The sequence below is a fragment of the Oncorhynchus nerka genome, linkage group LG13 (assembly GCF_034236695.1).
Source record: "Oncorhynchus nerka isolate Pitt River linkage group LG13, Oner_Uvic_2.0, whole genome shotgun sequence".
Lineage (NCBI taxonomy): Eukaryota > Metazoa > Chordata > Actinopteri > Salmoniformes > Salmonidae > Oncorhynchus > Oncorhynchus nerka.
The window spans coordinates 62,951,816-62,969,529 of NC_088408.1; the positions used below are offsets into that span (position 1 = coordinate 62,951,816).

General features: G+C 44.5%; 2 protein-coding genes across 2 annotated transcripts; both read left to right on the plus strand.

The window, feature by feature from the left end:
- Window positions 1–1,295: 1,295 nt before the first annotated feature.
- Window positions 1,296–7,965, plus strand: LOC135574791 (uncharacterized). The gene is given in 7 exon segments (XM_065026992.1): window positions 1,296–1,446; window positions 1,578–1,820; window positions 2,141–3,342; window positions 3,344–3,833; window positions 3,836–5,413; window positions 7,220–7,374; window positions 7,903–7,965. Coding segments are annotated over 7 exon segments (3,882 nt in total).
- A 2,764-nt stretch (window positions 7,966–10,729) lies between these two features.
- Window positions 10,730–17,268, plus strand: klf9 (Kruppel like factor 9). Its single transcript, XM_065026054.1, is given in 7 exon segments — window positions 10,730–10,762; window positions 10,764–11,156; window positions 11,265–11,274; window positions 17,031–17,060; window positions 17,063–17,112; window positions 17,114–17,182; window positions 17,185–17,268. Coding segments are annotated over 7 exon segments (669 nt in total).
- The last annotated feature ends 446 nt before the right edge of the window (window positions 17,269–17,714 follow it).

The following is a 17,714-nucleotide window of genomic DNA, read 5'->3' on the forward strand; positions in this document are numbered from 1 at the left end:
ATCAAAGGGGGCCACCTGGAGTGTGAAGAATTAAAGCCTGGCCCACAGGGTTACTCCACACCAGGGGTGCACAAAGGTGCACACACAGGGCCATCTGACATGCATGCCCCTCGATCTATGCGAGAACAGCTCCACCCCAGTGGCCACACGAGGAATCCATTCATAGATGGAGCAGGGGGCAACGGGAGCAGCTTGAAGACAGAGGGGAGGGGAACCCCCACCTCCTGCACATCCAGTGTGTACAGAGAACATAGAGGGGAACCAAGGAGCGATATTAGTAAGGATTATTTCACAAGTGGCCGCCGACAAGAAGAAAATTTAATGACTTTCAGCGAACCGGAAGAACAGGGAGGAGATGATATGGAACCACAAGAGGAGACAGAGGAAGACATTCCCCTCACGGCTGCAGGTGTATGGGAGGCAAAAAGCCAACTGAAACTCATGGAAGAAGTTGCAGCAGAAACGGGTGAAATAGTCCTGATACAAGGAGTTTTTAAGGGAAAATCAACCCCTGTTGAAACGGCAGTAAGACGGTCGAAGCGCCTCATAGCCAGACAAAGGAGAGAAGAAGAAGAAGAAGCCCAAAGACGACATGGGCCGTATCAAATGCCACTCAGGATGGACGACACAACGCACCGAGAGGAATACGTTGCCTGGAAGATGCAAGATTTGACGGCCCTGATGGAACAGCTCCCGAGCTTACATGGGGGTGCCTCAGCCTGGCTGCTTCAGCTTCAGTCCCTAACTTCCGGGGTCCGGCTTGCCTTGGGGGACATGAAGGCCTTATTGGCTAGGTCAACCGACTACACGACCATGAATGCCCTAATAAACACAGCAGGACTGGGAACATTGGGGTCAGCAACAGAACCTGAGAAATACAGAGTATCACTGGGGAATGAGCTCAGAAGGGCATATCCCACCGAGAAAAATTATGCAACCCTTACCTCTTTTGCCATGAAAGACGGGGAGCAGGCAGCTCAATACCTAGATAGGGCCAAGACCACCTGGAGGTCAGTCCACATTGAACCCCATGACCAGAGCGGAACCACTCTCAGCATGTGGAAGGAGATGGTGGTGAATGGGACACCCACAGAAGTGAAAACCAAGCTTAGGGTTTTTTCACAGTGGGGCTGATGGCCTTGCCCACTGCCCAATTCAACTCCCATGTCCACCATCACATCTCTCAATACAACAAAGACAAAGGCACGGCTGATTCACAAGTTCAGTCGCTGCAACTCCAGTTGCTCAAATTACAATTGAATGAGGCCCAAAAGACCGCAAAGCCTAAAAAGCAAATGGTGGCGGAGGAACCCACTGATATAGCCAAGATTGTGACTCAGACCATGAACCAGATGTTGGTGGCCGCTCCAGCACCACCGACCCCCGCACAGGCACCGGTCGTATACGCCGCCCCTCCAAATCCAGGAGCCAACTACGGATATGAGGGTTACACCCAGCCTGGATTTTCCAACCCACCTGGACCGACATGGGGGGGACCGCCGCAAGCTAGAAGAAATTGCTACAACTGTAACCAAGAAGGGCATTATGCAAGGACCTGCCCTGCTCCCCTCTCACAGCAGCACCTGTCATACTTGGCCTACAGGGGGAGGAGAGGTGGACAACGGGGAAGAGGGGCCCCAAGGTACCCAGCCCCTGCCCAGGGATATCCACCAGCCCCTGCCCAGGGATATCCACCAGCCCCTGCCCAGCCCAGGGGGATATCAACCAGCCTACAACCCAGCGCCCCTACCGGTCCCACCTTCCAGGGGATGTCCGAGGATACCCCCATGGGAATGAGGCTGCCCACCACCACCAGTCGGGTTAGATGGCCAACAATTCTCTGTCCACACGGAACCCACTATTACATGTGTAGTACAAGGGGTCACCCACAGGTTCCTTGTGGACACTGGATGTACATATTCCGCCATCAATTCTAATCAACCCCTCTCTTCAGACAAGGTAAAGGTGGTGGGGGTTTCAGGAAATCCTGAAGATCAATACAAAACTACTCCACTATTGTTCCAGTGGGGCCCTTCCAGTTTGAAACACCAATTCCTATATTGTCCAAATTGCCCAATCAACCTACTAGGTCGAGACCTACTCTGTAAATTAGGATGCGCAATCTACCTAACTGAATCAGGTGTGGAGGTGTCGCTTGATCCACCGCCAAGGGCCCGAATCCTGATGCTCCCAATTCTGCCCGCACCTGCTCTATCCACCACACAGGAGGTTTACTGGCTCAAGTGCCTACCATCTGGACCTGGAACTCCTGCCATCCAATTTCAATTCAACCAATGGAGGAAGCTAATATACACCTTTCATCCCTATAAGACACCACAGGCAGAGTTGCACTGCACTCTCAACGTCACTGACGACGAAGACACGCCTTACACACAAGATTGGGATGAAAACATGATGCATCTTACCCCAAACATACGCTGCCTTACCATCGTGTGCGGCCCTGAGGGGGTGGCAGCCCCAGTCATACTCCCACACCATATTAAACCTTGGTATCAACTGGGACCCGACTCTGCTCCACACGTGACCCTCGCAGTAGGGAATGGACATGAGGCCCGAAGTCTGGGTCCAATGATAAAAAGGGCCTCAAAACTCACTTGGGAAGCGACTAGTGCACCAGGCCTGTTGAAGGCAACCACTGAAGAACAGTGCCAGCCTGAGCGCCTCACTCTCCCCAGGCATCACGGGAAACCATATTCTGATCACCCTTCATCCCCTGCTGTCTTGGACTCCATAGACAAGGCAATATGGACAACCACACCATTTGACGTGGGAAAGTTACAGGTCCAACCAGTGTGCATTACAATAACCAATCCGGCACAAGTACCAATATTTCGAACCCAATATCGACTGAAACAAGAACAGACAGAGGGGATCAGACCCACTATCGAAGGCCTTCTGGAAGCTGGGTGCATATACAGGACTCTATCACTCTGGAACACCCCCATACTTCCTGTTCTGAAGGCAGGAGGAGAAACATACCGGATGGTGCAGGATTTCCGGGCTGTAAATGAAGTTACCACACCCATCGATCTCCCTGTTCCAGACCCACACATCATACTGAGCAACCTGTCACGCAAACATCGGTATTTCACCGTAGTGGACTTGGCCAATGCCTTTTTCAGCATCCCATTGGATGAGGCTTCCCAGCCACTTTTTGCCTTTACCTACGAGAATCAGCAATTTACCTATTCCGTACTTCCCCAAGGTTACACTTCTTCCCCTGGAATCTTCAATTATATTCTGAAGACTCACCTGGCAGAACTGAAAATCCCAGAAGGAGTGATACTCATACAATACGTAGACGACCTGTTGCTGGGGGCTCCCACCTCAGACCTCAGACCTCTGTCTAGAAATGACTAAAACCCTGTTAGACTTTCTGGCAGTCAAAGACTACAAAGTCAAGATGTCAAAAGTCCAATCATGCAGACGAACCGTTCTGTTCCTGGGAAGGGAAATCTCAAGCGAGGGGGCCGGCCTCTCAAAATCTCACCGAGACTCAATCCTACATCATCCCAGGCCCATTACTGTTTCAGGAATGCTCTCTTTCCTGGGGTTGACGGGATACAGCCGTACTCACATCCCAGACTATACTGAAAGAACTGAACCTCTGAGAGAAATTGTTCGAGAAGCTGGCCCAAGAAACCTACAGGCCCCACTTACATGGACTCCTGAAGCTTCAACGGCGTTTGGGCTCCTGAAGACTGACCTGTCTGTGGCTGCTGCTCTCACGGCACCAGACTACGGTAAAACATTTCACCTGGATGTTTCTGAAAAGGAAGGCTTTGCATCCGCCGTCCTTTTTCAGAAACATGAGGGGAGAGAAGAGTACTCATGTACCACTCTTCAAAACTTGACCACATTGAAACCGGCCAGACCGCCTGTTCCAGATACGTTGCGGCGGTAGCCAAGGCGATTGAGAAGACAGCCCATCTGGTAATGTGCCACAAGATGCAAATACACACCCACCACGGGGTGGCAGCATACCTCATCAGCAAAGAATTTACCTTCAGTGCGGACAGAAAAAACAAAATCCAGAACAAATGCACCCAGTCACACATCACTTTTGTGAACACCGACAAGAACATGGCAGATGCACTCACCGCAGAAGATGGCCTAGCACACTCCTGCCAAGAGAGGGCAGCACAAGAGCTCAAACTGAGACCAGACCTGGAAAATGAACCACTGACATCTCCAGACCTATGGCTGTACACAGATGGATGTTGCTACAAGGGAGACACAGGAAACGTAGCTGCCTATGCGGTCGTACAGCAGCTGCATGACAAAACACATGTCACGTTGGAATCAGGAATTATCCCCCAGCCAGCATCGGCACAACTTGCGGAAATTGTGGCTTTGACTCAAGCTCTAGAGAAAGCCGAAGGAAAAACTGTAAACATTTACACGGACTCGGCATACGCACACGGAGCTGTGCACATAGATGGACCACAATGGGTTAGGCGCAACTTTACCACTACAGGTAACCTACCCATCAAGCACCGAGCCCAAATGGAACGTTTGATGCATGCCGTGTCCTTACCAAAGACAGTGGCCATAATGAAATGCCGAGGCCACCAAAGACTGACCAGCAGAATCAATCAAGGAAATGATGCCACAGACCTGGCAGCCAAGGCCGCAGGAGGATACAGCCCCCGACAGATGGTGCTCGGGATAGAACCGGCAAGGACTGAATTGACAAGCCAACACATACTAGAACTACAGAAAGAGGCAGGCCCTTACGAACATTCGGTTTGGACACAGAAGGGAGGCTCTAAGGGACCAGATGGAATATGGAGATGCCATGATGGCCGACTGGTGGCTCCGGCTAATCTCTGTCCAGAACTGATAAGGGAAGCCCATGGACCCACTCATGAAGGGAAACTCAGAACTTTACAGAAGGTTTTGTACATATGGTGGCACCCCCACATGAAGGACATGACAGATTTATTCTGTGACGAATGCAACATATGTGGGAGCCACAATCCAAAGAAGCCTTACCAAACCCCGATGGGGGCCTACCCGGTGCCAAACGCATGTTTCCAAGACATCAGTATAGACTATACAGACATGGGAGAAGACAATGTAAAGAACGGGAAGAGATATTTGCTAGTAATGGTAGATAGATTCTCTAGATGGGTAGAAGCAATTCCAACAGCTAAGGAGGATGGGAAAACGGTCATTAAGTGGCTACAGACAGAACTCATACCTAGATATGGGGTCCCTAGACATATCCGAAGCAACAATGGGTCCCACTTCGCAAACAAACACCTTAGACAGGTGGAGGAGAGGTTCGGCATTATACACAAGTTTGGTTCCGTGTATAAGCCGCAGGCCCAAGGCCTTGTGGAGCGCTGCAACCAATCTCTTAAGTGTAAGATAGCCAAAGTGTGTGCTGGTACAAAACTGACATGGGTGGAGGCCCTGCCACTGGCGTTGATGGCCATGAGGTCATCACCTGGGGCAGGGACTCATCTTTCACCCCACGAAATAATGACAGGGAGAGTAATGCCAGGTCCACCAAGAGAGGGAGGTCATATGCCCCCTCTTGATGTACACCAGATAGGTATGACTGACTATGTAAGAAAATTGACGGAACTGTCCGCAGCTCTTTCCAAACAGATACACAAAGTCCATGAGGGGAGCTGACGGGAGATCCGGAGCAACTGAGGGTAAAGGTCGGCGATTGGGTAAGGATCAAGGTCCACAAAAGAAAGTGGGCGGATCCCAGGTGGACTGGACCGTACGAAGTGAAGGAGGTTACTTCACACTCAGTCCAGGTCAAAGGTAAATCGGGCGCACCTTGGCACCACTTGACTCATTGTACACCAGCACCGACTCCTTCTAGAACTCTGACTGAAGTCAGGGTCGATTTGAGCGACCTAAATTTGATTACAACCACAGAACCCTTAGTTGGTGAGGATGTGGGAGCAACTCCCCAGCACACCAACTAACAGGTCGTCCAGAGATAGGGGCTATCGGGCCCCGTGTTTGTTATTTTCATTGTAGTCACAGGAGTTTCCATGGGGATTCTCCTGTGGGTATTAGAGCATCATACACCCACATTACAAGCAGATATAGGACCCTCTAATGGGTCATCCAACCTGACCACATCCATGGCACATATAGAACTGACCAATCATTTGCACAAGAGGCATTCCACCACCCCTGACACTGATTGTAAGGCCAACGACATACGGAGCACGACCGTTTGCGTCCCCGCAACCGCAACTAATATCATTAACATCCCTTGGGGGACTTTAGGGTACTCTAGGCTAAAGGGGAGGGAACAGGTGGGGGCCAATGCACTCCGGTTTGCCGGACATGTCTGGTATATGACATTAGGGAAGGTTGGAGATTGGTCTTGGAGGAATTTGGTGGGGGAGACAGGTAATGGGTGGGAAGACTGGACAACAGACGAGGGGGCAGTGAAATGGCGGAAGCGACTGACTTTAACTAAGACAAATACGGGACTGAAACTTACTGTTAGGCCAGGGGGGCCAGCCCTTAGGGTGTTATGATTTCATACTGGCCCCAGGGAATTCCGGGGTCAGTTATTGGTTGTGGAGAATTTGCGTGACTAACAATCCTAAACCGACTTCGGTTACAGTAAGGAATGACATGACCACACCCGTAAAAGGGTCCCCGTCATCCCCACTGTTTGGCCCGGTGGAGGCAATATCCAGGCTTAAAAGTCCGGATGATGTAATTTTAACAGCCACAGGAGTCTCAGGTTTTTCCAATAATTGGCTATTGTTGACCGAGGAAGCTGCAAATACCACCAGGCAGAGTTGTGTGGTGTGCATGGGAGCTCGTCCATTGCTCCGCATTGTCCCAGCAGTAGTGACTCTAGCATGTCTAATCCCTCTTATGACTACAGATAACCCCAGGGATAATTGCACTGCCTGGGATGAGGTCTATCCGGTTACTAAATTCACCACTAGGAACCCAGTGTTTTCTAACCAGGTTGCAAGGGCAAATTTTACTTGTGTCAATATGACGGGAGGAGGAACCAAGGTGGGATGGATTCCTGTGGATTGGTGTCTGGATACAATTAATATTAAGGGGAGCCTCAGGCCAATATCCAGAGCAGATGTGTGGTGGTGGTGTGGTAGTACGGTCCTGTTTGATAAGTTACCCTCCAACAGTACTGGACGTTGTGCACTTGTTACTCTCTTGTTGCCTGTTTCTATCTACCCTATAGGAGCCGAGGACCTTGTTCTGCGGATCCAGGGAGTGAATCCCGGATATAGGGGACGTTCAAGGAGAGACACCACCCCATCTAGTGGAGACCCCTCCTACATAGACGCTATCGGAGTCCCTAGGGGAGTGCCTGATGAGTATAAGTTAATAGATCAGGTAGCTGCAGGGTTTGAATCATCCATCTGTTGGTGGTGCACAATTAACAAGAATGTTGATCGTATTAACTATATTCATTACAACATCCAAAGACTAGGCAACTGGACTCAGCAGGGTTTTGAAGCAGTACATGGTCAACTGGCTGCAACCAGCCTGATGGCTTTCCAAAATCGTATTGCCATTGATATGTTACTCTCTGAGAAGGGCGGAGTTTGCTCTATGTTTGGTGACCAGTGTTGTACTTTCATCCCTAATAACACAGCCTCGGATGGTAGTTTGACGGTCGCTTTGGAGGGTCTGCGGACGCTTAATGGTAAAATGAAATCTCATTCTGGGATAGATACCTCGATGTGGGACTCCTGGATGAGTGCGTTTGGTAAATATAAAACCCTGGTTTCCTCCATTTTGGTATCCATTTCGGTGTTCGCTGCCATTTTAGTTCTCTGTGGATGCTGTTGCATTCCATGCATCCGTTCCCTTACCACTAGGGTTATCTCTAGAGCTATTGACCCTTCCTCCCCTTCCCAGATGTTTCCTCTGCTGGATAAAGACCTACTTGAATTCGAGGATGAGGAGGAGAGTGCCTATTAGGTTTACATTATATCTGCTATTGCCTTGTGGGGATGTATGTATGTGGGATGTATGTATGACTTGCCTAGTTTAAGTCACATCTCTTTGGAGATGTGAAGAGAGGGAATCACAACTTTTTCCTGCGGGAAAAAGTTGGCTTATGTGGACAAGCATTTTACTTTTATTTTGAGCTGTTGTTCTCCGCTCTGTTAAATGAGGGTTGTAAGTTCCTAGGTGGCTGGTAGCCAACTTAGTACATAGTGGGATTGAATGGAGAACATGATGGTAATACATATATATCTATTTCTGTTTAATATTGTGCCTTATTTCATAGTCCCTTTGGAAGAAGTTTCTCTTTGTGTCTGGATCTAGTTAGGTTGTGTCACGTCTCTGGTGAGACGTGAAGAGAGGGTTTTGTAGAGAAATGCTATTTCTTATGCAGGTGACCAACCTATTGCTAATACAAGGCTACAACTCACAGTAAAGCCTGTGGGGTCCCCTACAGGATAGCTCCCACATTACACACTAACTGCCAAACCAGCGCACACACATAATCTCCCTTCTAGCCGAACATTGTGTGCCCGAAGAGGATTCTACGATGACGGACAGACAACTGAGCCAATGGCGGAAGACTACAGACTACACCCAGCCTGAACCAATCCAAAGATCCGATCTTCTAGAATCAACCTACTTTCTGTTCTGTATATTAGGGGTGTACTGAATGTTAACGGTCTCTTTCCTGCTGTTCCATACCAGCTAACGGAAGAGCCGTAATTACGCTGTACCAGATATCTTCACTCTGAATAAACTGTCGCTTGTCATACAATTTACCACTTTGTCTGAATCGATCCTTGACCGGCTCACCCTTCTACATATCTAATTACTAACAATCCTGAATCCTGTTACTAGCCTACCGTTTAGAAATATGATTAGGATAGAATATAATGGAATATACCACTAGCCTAATTAACACATTTGGCACGTGGATATTGCTGTCGGAACTAACAGGCTATCACACGGTTTCACGAGGACTCAAGCCGCTGGTTGAACTCGAAGAAAGGGGTAAGGGTAACATTTGGCTGACTTCTCCTGCCTCTCCGGACTTCAGGGCTATGCATGCCTTAGTTGCAATTGGGTACGTCGTGATTGTCAAATTGAAAAGTAGGCAAGTATCTGCAACTCAAGTAGGGCAACATTGTTTCAAATTAGTGGCTTTCCTTGACCGTAAAATTACAAACCACGTGACATGTTGTCTGAAACATGAAAACACGCTGTCTCTAATTAAAAATACAATAAGCCTAATTATTATAACCCTGAGCTTTAATGGAAATTACTCCCAAAGTAAATGGTAAACTACAGTCAGGATTTGGGGCACTGTTCAAATGTCTTTTTAAATGATTGATATTTCCTAATTGATTCTTGAATAATGTAACCCATAAATGCCCCACGAGTTTACTCCAGGACCGTGTTTATTCCATACAGGCTACAGATGAATAAAACAAACCGCAATACTTTTAAAGTTTAGTGTTATATAGTTAGTAGCCTAGACACCAAAAGGGTGCTTATTTGTCACATTTCATTAAACATATTCACAAAGACAAAAGTGTGAAACCTAAAACCCACATGGTTCCTGAAATCACCGCGATGTGAAGATAGCTCAGCTTCCTGACAAATCACAAGGAGAGTCGATTTATTAACCTGTTGCTTCTACTCGGGACGCTTGCGTCCCAACTAGAGCTCTGGAAATGCAAATGCGCTACGCTAAATGCTAATAGTATTAGTTAAAACTCAAAAGTTCATTAAAATACACATGCAGGGTATCGAATTAAAGCTACACTCGTTGTGAATCCAGGCAACAAGTCAGATTTTTAAAATGCTTTTCGGCGAAAGCATGAGAAGCTATTATCTGATAGCATGCAACACCCCAAAAGACCCACAGGGGACGTAAACAAAATAATTAGCATTTCGGCGTTACACAAACCGCACAATAAAATAGAAAACATTCATTACCTTTCACCATCTTCTTTGTTGGCACTCCTAGATGTCCCATAAACACTATTTGGGTCTTTATTTCGATTAAATCGGTCCATATAAAGCCTAGATATCGTTATATGTAGACTGTGTGATAAACGAAAAAAACATCGTTTCAAAACGTAACGTCATTTTTTAAAATTCAAAAAGTCGACGATAAACTTTCACAAAACACTTCGAAATACGTTTGTAATGCAACTTTAGGTATTAGTAAACGTTAATAAGCGATAAAATTCATCAGGAGGCGATGTAAAGATCATTAGCTGTCCGTCTGGAAAAATGTCCGGCTAGAAACTCAACGAAAATATCCGGTCCTAGACCGGATTAGATACGGTGTCCTGTATGTGTTTGACCAAGAAAAAACTCGAAGGGAAATGACAAGACTCTAGACACCCTGTGGAAGCTGTAGGTACTGCAACCTCAGTCAATTAATTGTGGTTCACGTAGCGCATGGATATATTTTCCCCATTTTCAGTGATCAGTTTTTCCTGTGCTTTTCGATGTAAATGCCGTTCTGGTAAAGCCACAGCAGTGATTTAACCAGTTTTTTAAACGTCTGAGTGTTTTCTATCCACACAGACTAAGCAAATGCATATACTATATTCCTGGCATGAGTAGCAGGGCGCTGAAATGTTGCGCGATTTTTAACAGAATGTTCAAAAAAGTAGAGGGTCGACTGAAGAGGTTAAAGCTGAATATAGCAGCATCCGTGTAGAGAACTCATTTTTTATCGGCAAAAGAAAAGGCTTCGGCAATGACGGAGGTTGATCTCACTGCACAGTGTTTCTTTTTCCATCTCTAACCGGCCACCGACGGACGGTTGTCCCGATGCCAAACCGACACAGGACATGTCGAAAGAGAACCAAGAAAACAGGATTTTGTTAATGGTGGTGATGATTTTGCTCGACCTGAACAAATGTAACCAGAACACACGCAGTGGGACATGTGGTTGGGGTAGTAGATATCTGGGCCAAAGTGATGCCAACAGCCAGATTAGCGGACACCGGTGTGGTCACCGGGTGAGCAGGGACAGCCGGGGTACTGCAAGGGCGCAACAGAACAATAAGGCTGTGATTATGCACGTGTCCCCAGAGGATATATATTGTTGCCCATTCAGCAGCTGTGGGAATATGTATGGCAAGTCATCCCACCTCAAAGCCCACTTGATACGTTTTGTAAAGGTTATGCTACATAGCGTTATCTCTGACTATAAAGAAAATACATTTTAGGGTAAAAACACGGGAGTTACATTCTTAGATTCTTAGCCTGGCTACTGTTTCATTCTGTAGGCGCACACTGGTGCAGGGATGATTGAGGACATAATATTGACCAGTCCGTTTTTCAGAAGGATTGGATCTGTTTTTATGGATTATTGAAAAATCACAAGGCTCTCTCTCTCTCTCGCTCTCTCTCTCTCTCATAGTTTGGTCTTCATAAAGAATCTAGATAACCATCATGCGTATGCGCTGGAATAGACCTACTGGTATGTGTGCATTTCTGTTATTCAAAAAGCGGGGGTGTGACCATGGGCATAGAGGAACATGCAGGTGGTGGTGCAGTTCTCTTTGACACACACATTTAAACTTCTAGGCTTATATTTATAGCCTACCATTTAAACCAACCTGGTCTCAGAGCATTTGGGGCGGCAGGTTTTTTTGTTTTGTTGATATAATATAAATCATAGTGGGCACTTTGAATACAGTGTTGTTTGACATGACATGCGAATGAAAATGCCATGGATGAGTTATTGTGACAGGGTGGGAACAAAAGTTATGTTCAGTGTTTCCTAGGGGACCCTATAATCTTTGGCTACATTAATTCTTTATTCGTGTAACCAACATATCCATGTTTCGCCTATTCCTCATTGATTTAGAAGATACTGTTGCAGAAACAACATGCTGAAGAAAATACAAACTAGCAGTTTACAGATGTAAGAAACACACTAATATTTTAATTATAGAACGCTTGCGGATTTATATTAAGATCAAAGTGGAAACAACATTATCATTGTTGTCATCAACATTGTTGCATGTGCTGCATTGACCATGCAGACTGAACAAAAGGGTCTCGTGGTAAAGCAACAACAAAGGCGCTCCTTGAGTGACGGGGTGGGACTAGCAGCATGGAGACAGCGGAGAGGGATGACTCAAGTAGCAGAGTAAACTATGAAAATGGACTTTACACACGGCGTATCACATTTAACAAACCAAACATTCAAATACCGTTATAGAATGTAAAGTAAAAACCCAAACCGGTCCGTGCAAAAATAGCGGTATATAGTTGATAGAGGAAATTATGGTTGAAATGATTAATTATGTATACATTATTGATTAGAACCATTTATTCTAATATTATTATGTTATGGTATGAAAAGTATGGGTTCTTGGTTCTAGGCTGTTACTGAAAATGTAAGCAGAATGAATTAATTGTCTGTGCCTCTTGGGGGGTTTAAGGGGGAGAGATGCTATAGCTTTTCAGACAGATAAGAAAGGTTTGGATGGTGTTCCATTAGTGGAGAAAAGTATATCTTTTAGACAGTTTGGAATGTAGTTTATGGGGGGGTAGAAGAAGAGTTCCAGACCTAAAAACAATGGGCTCTTGTGAGAATCGGAGAGAGGGTGGGAAACTGATGATGTCATTTCCAGTTTATAACCTGTGGAAATGTGTGTATGCATTTAGTACTCTCTTGTAATAAACGCTGTTACTTTTGGCTTTTAAGACTGGTCTCAATCTACTTCATGCATAATTAATGAACTTACAACTCATTAATGAATTAGAAATGAGTGCTAATTGGTTTTGGCAATAAAACATACAGGAATTTAGAATTCCTCTATCAATAGTAAAACATTATGTAAGAAATTATTCTGGGGTGAAATTGGCAATAAAAAAAACATATACATATGTATGCAAGTCGAACAGACCCGTGGTTTAGCGATAGTGCACCCAGTTTAGACACGTCACCCCTTTCCCCACCAAAGACCGGGGTTAAATTCCCAGCTCCAACCCTTCAATCTGTTTATCCCACCTATCTGTATCCCGCTGTCATTTCATAACTGTCTCAATAATTTTCAAAATAACCCCAAAATATCTTTACAAAAAATGATTTGTCGTTTCACTGATTTGCTACTTTCATTTTACCCCAACAAATCTAAGAATAAATCCAATGAAATATGTTGCTCAAAATGTAATTATCTTTCACGAGGATAACCAGAGAGAGCAAATTGAGTGATTGAAGAAATTGGAAGTCTTTGGTTTTAATCACCTTGCATTTCATGTCTTACCATATGCCTCAAATTTTAGAGGATTGTGGGTAATTCAAAAATGTTTGACTTTAGGATTCTTTCACAATGTACAGTACAAGTCAAAAGTTTGGACACACCTACTCATTCCAGGGTTTCTTTATTTTTACTATTTTCTACATTGTAGACATAAAAACTATGATGTAAAACGTATGGAATCATGTAGTAACCAAAAGTGTTAAACAAATCAAAATATATTTTATATTTCAGATTCTTCAAAGTAGCCACCCTTTGCCCTGATGACAGCTTTGCACACTCTTGGCATTCTCTCGAAAAGCTTCATGAGGTTGTCAATTAGCAGGTGTGCCTTGTTAAATGTTAATTTGTGGAATTTTAACTTTCTTTCCTTCTTATTGTGCTTGAGCCAATCAGTTATGTTGTGACAAGGTAGGGGTGGTATACAGATGATAGCCCTATTTGGTAAAGCCGAAGTCCACATTATGGCAAGAACATCTCAAATAAGCAAAGAGAAACAACAGTCCATTACTTTAACTTCTTGCGTCGAGCCATCCCGGATCTGGTATCGTGACTACAGCCTCAAGCTCATTACCATAACGCAACGTTAACTATTCATGAAAATCGCAAATGAAATGAAATTAATCTATTTGCTCTCAAGCTTAGCCTTTTGTTAACAACACTGTCATCTCAGATTTTCAAAATATGCTTCTCAACCATTGCAAAACAAGCATTTGTGTAACAGTATTGATGGCTCTTTAAGGAATACCTAGGATAGGATAAAGTAATCCTTCTCACCCCCCCCCTTAAAAGATTTAGATGCACTATTGTAAAGTGGCTGTTCCACTGGATGTCATAAGGTGAACGCACCAATTTGTAAGTCGCTCTGGATAAGAGCGTCTGCTAAATGACTTAAATGTAAAATGTAAATGTAAATGGCTAACGTATCATTTAGCGTTAGCATTCAGCAGGCAACATTTACACAAAAAAACAGAAAAGCATTCAAATAAAATCATTTACCTTTGAAGAACTTCAGATGTTTTCAATGAGGAGACTCTCAGATAGCAAATGTTCAGTTTTTCCTGAAAGATGATTTGTTTAGGACAAATCGCTCCGTTTTCTGCGTCACGTTTAGCTACGAAAAAACCCTGTATCCAGGATTGTGTAAATCTATCAGCAAGCTCATTAGCATAACACAACGTTAACTATTCATGAAAATCGCAAATTAAATTAAATTAATCTATTTGCTCTCAAGCTTAGCCTTTTGTTAACAACACTGTCATCTCAGATTTTCAAAATATGCTTTTCAACCATTGCAAAACAAGCATTTGTGTAACAGTATTGATGGCTAACGTACCATTTAGCATTAGCATTCAGCATGCAACATTTTCCACAAAAACCATAAAAGCATTCAAATAAAATCATTTATCTTTGAAGAACTTCAGATGTTTTCAATGAGGAGACTCTGTTAGATAGCAAATGTTCCGTTTTTACAAAAAATATTATTTGTGTCGACTAATCGCTCCGTTTTGTTCATCGCGTTTGGGTAAGGAAAAAATAATAATAATAAGTCATTAAAACGCAAACTTTTTTCCAAATTAACTCCATAATATCGACAGAAACATGGCAAACGATGTTTAGAATCAATCCTCAAGGTGTTTTTCACATATCTATCGACGATAAAATCCATCGTGGCAGTTTACTTTAAATTCTGAAGAAATGGAACGCGCATGGACCTACAGATTACGCACACAGGACACCGGGCGGGACACCAGGTAAATGTAGTCTCTTATGGTCAATCTTCCAATGATATGCCTACAAACACGTCACAATGCTGCAGACACCTCGGGGAATAGACAGAAAGCGCAGGCTCATTCCTGGCGCATTCACAGCCATATAAGGAGACATTGGAACACAGCGCCTTCAGAATCTGGGGCATTTCCTGTATGAAACTTCATCTTGGTTTCGCCTGTTGCATTAGTTCTGGGGCACGCACAGATAATAACTTTGCAGTTTTGGAGACGTCAGAGTTGTGTCTTTCCAAGGCTGTCAATTCCATGCATAGTCGAGCATCTTTTCGTGACAAAATATTGCGCTTAAAACGGGCACGTCTTTTTATCCAATAATGACACAGGGCCCCCATAGGTTCAACAGGTTAAGACATGAAGGTCGGTCAATCTTTGGGGCAGCAAGTAGCCTCGTGGTTAGAGCGCAAGATCAAATCCCGAGCTGACAAGGTAAAAATCTGTCATTCTGCCCCTCAACAATTCAGTTAACCCACTGTTCCTAGGCCATCATTGAAAATAAGAATTTGTTCTTAACTGACTTGCGTTGTTAAATAAAGGTAAAATATATATATATATTTTATATCTGGAAGATTTCAAGAGCTTTGAACATTTCTTCAAGTGCAGTTGCAAAAACCATCAAGCGCTATGATGAAACTGGCTCTCATGAGGATCGCCACAGGAAACGAAGAACCAGAGTTACCTCTGCCACAGAGGATAAGTTCATTAGAGTTACCAGCTTCAGAAATTGCAGCCCAAATAAATGCTTCACAGGGTTCAAGTAACAGACACATCTCAACGTCAACTGTTCAGGGGAGACTGCGTGAATCAAGCCTTCATGGTCGAATATCTGTAAAGAAACCACCACTAAACGACACCAATAAGAACAAGAGGCTTGCTTAGGCCAAGAAACGTGAACAATGGACATTATACAGTCTGATGAGTTCAAATTTTAGATTTTTGGTTCCACCCGCCGTGTCTTTGTGAGACGCAGAGTAGGTGAACGGATGAGCTCCGTATGTGTGGTTCCCAACATGAAGCATGGAGGAGGAGGTGTGATGGTGTGGGGGTGCTTTGCTGGTGACATTATCGCTGATTTATTTACAGTTCAAGGCACACTTAACCAGCATGGCACCCACAGAATTCTGCAGCGATACGCCATCCCTTCTGGTTTGCGCTTAGTGGGACTATCATTTGTTATTCAACAGGACAATGACCCAACACACTTCCAGGCTGTGTAAGGGCTATTTGACCAAGGAGAGTGATAGGGTGCTGCATCAGATGACCTGGCCTCCACAATCACTCAACCTCAACCCAATTGAGATGGTTTGGAATGAGTCGGACTGCAAAGTTAAGGAAAAGCAGCCAACAAGTGCTTAGCATATGTAGAAACTCTTTCAAAACTGCTGGAAAAGCATTCCAGGTGAAGCTGGTTGAGAGAATGCCAAGTTGTGCAAATCTGTCATCAAGGCAAAGGGTGGCTACTTTGAATAATCTAAAATCTAAAATATATTTGGATTTGTTTAACACTTTTTTGGTTACTACATGATTCCATATCTGTTATTTCATAGTTTTGATGTCTTCAATATTATTCTACAATGTAGAAAATAGTAAAAGTAAAGAAAACCCCTTGAATGGGTAGGTGTGTCCAATACTGACTGATACTGTACATGTTTAAAGAAAGAAAAGTCCCTTTCAATTAAGCTTTTGTGCCATCATGAGGTGTAATGGATCATGACGAGCGGATACCAAAACCGTCAGGCAAATTGCAATATTTTAAAAGCTCTTATGTGCTTATAGTAAGTTATTAAGTATTACACCTCCAGTTACCGATCTGTAATTCCAATAAATAAGTGGTCTCAAAACCGACATTTCCACTCAATTGCACACCTTTGGAATGCAATGTTGGCTAATTTGATTTGTTATGATTTTTTTGCCTTTGTCATACTGTCATTGAGAACTCCTGAGAATGACTCAAATTATTCCCTCTTTGTCTCTTGGTGGCTATGGTCTCCAGGCGAGAGGCCATTCCAGTGTACCTGGTCAGGCTGAGATTTTCGCATTCAGATGAGTTGACGTGCCACTACTACACACATACTGGGGGAGAAGCGCTTCACCTGCCCGCTATGTGACAAACATGCACTCCCCCACCAGGCTTCCACTCCATCATGCTTCTTCAGGGCCCAACTGTCAGAAGACACCGCTCCTTTGCCTCCCTCTCCGACTCTGGAGACCAGAGTCCAACTGGTATGTGAGACACACGCATGCGCAAGCACAAACAAACACACAACAAAATACACTACAGGTAGGTGGAGTTCTCTTAGAAAAAAGGTCCTATCTTGAACCTAAAAGGGGTTGTTCAGCTGTCTCCATAGGAGAACCCTTTGAATAACTATTTTTGGTTCCAGGTAGAACCCTTTTCAGTTCCATTTAGAACCCTTCCCACAGAGGGTTCTACATGGAACCCAAAAGGGTTATTTCTACCTGGAACCAAAAAGGGTTATCCTACGGGGACAGCTAAAGAACCCTTTTGAAACCTTTTTTTCTGAGTGTAGGCTAGTTACTTTACTTTCTGTTAAATGTTTATAAAAATGTTTTGCAACTGTGTGCCCAGTGCCCTACTGAACACGACTCTGTGTGTTTTCTGTTTAGTAATAGCTTTGTACTGGTCTGTAGTGACCCCTGGTGGTGTGAGCAATAT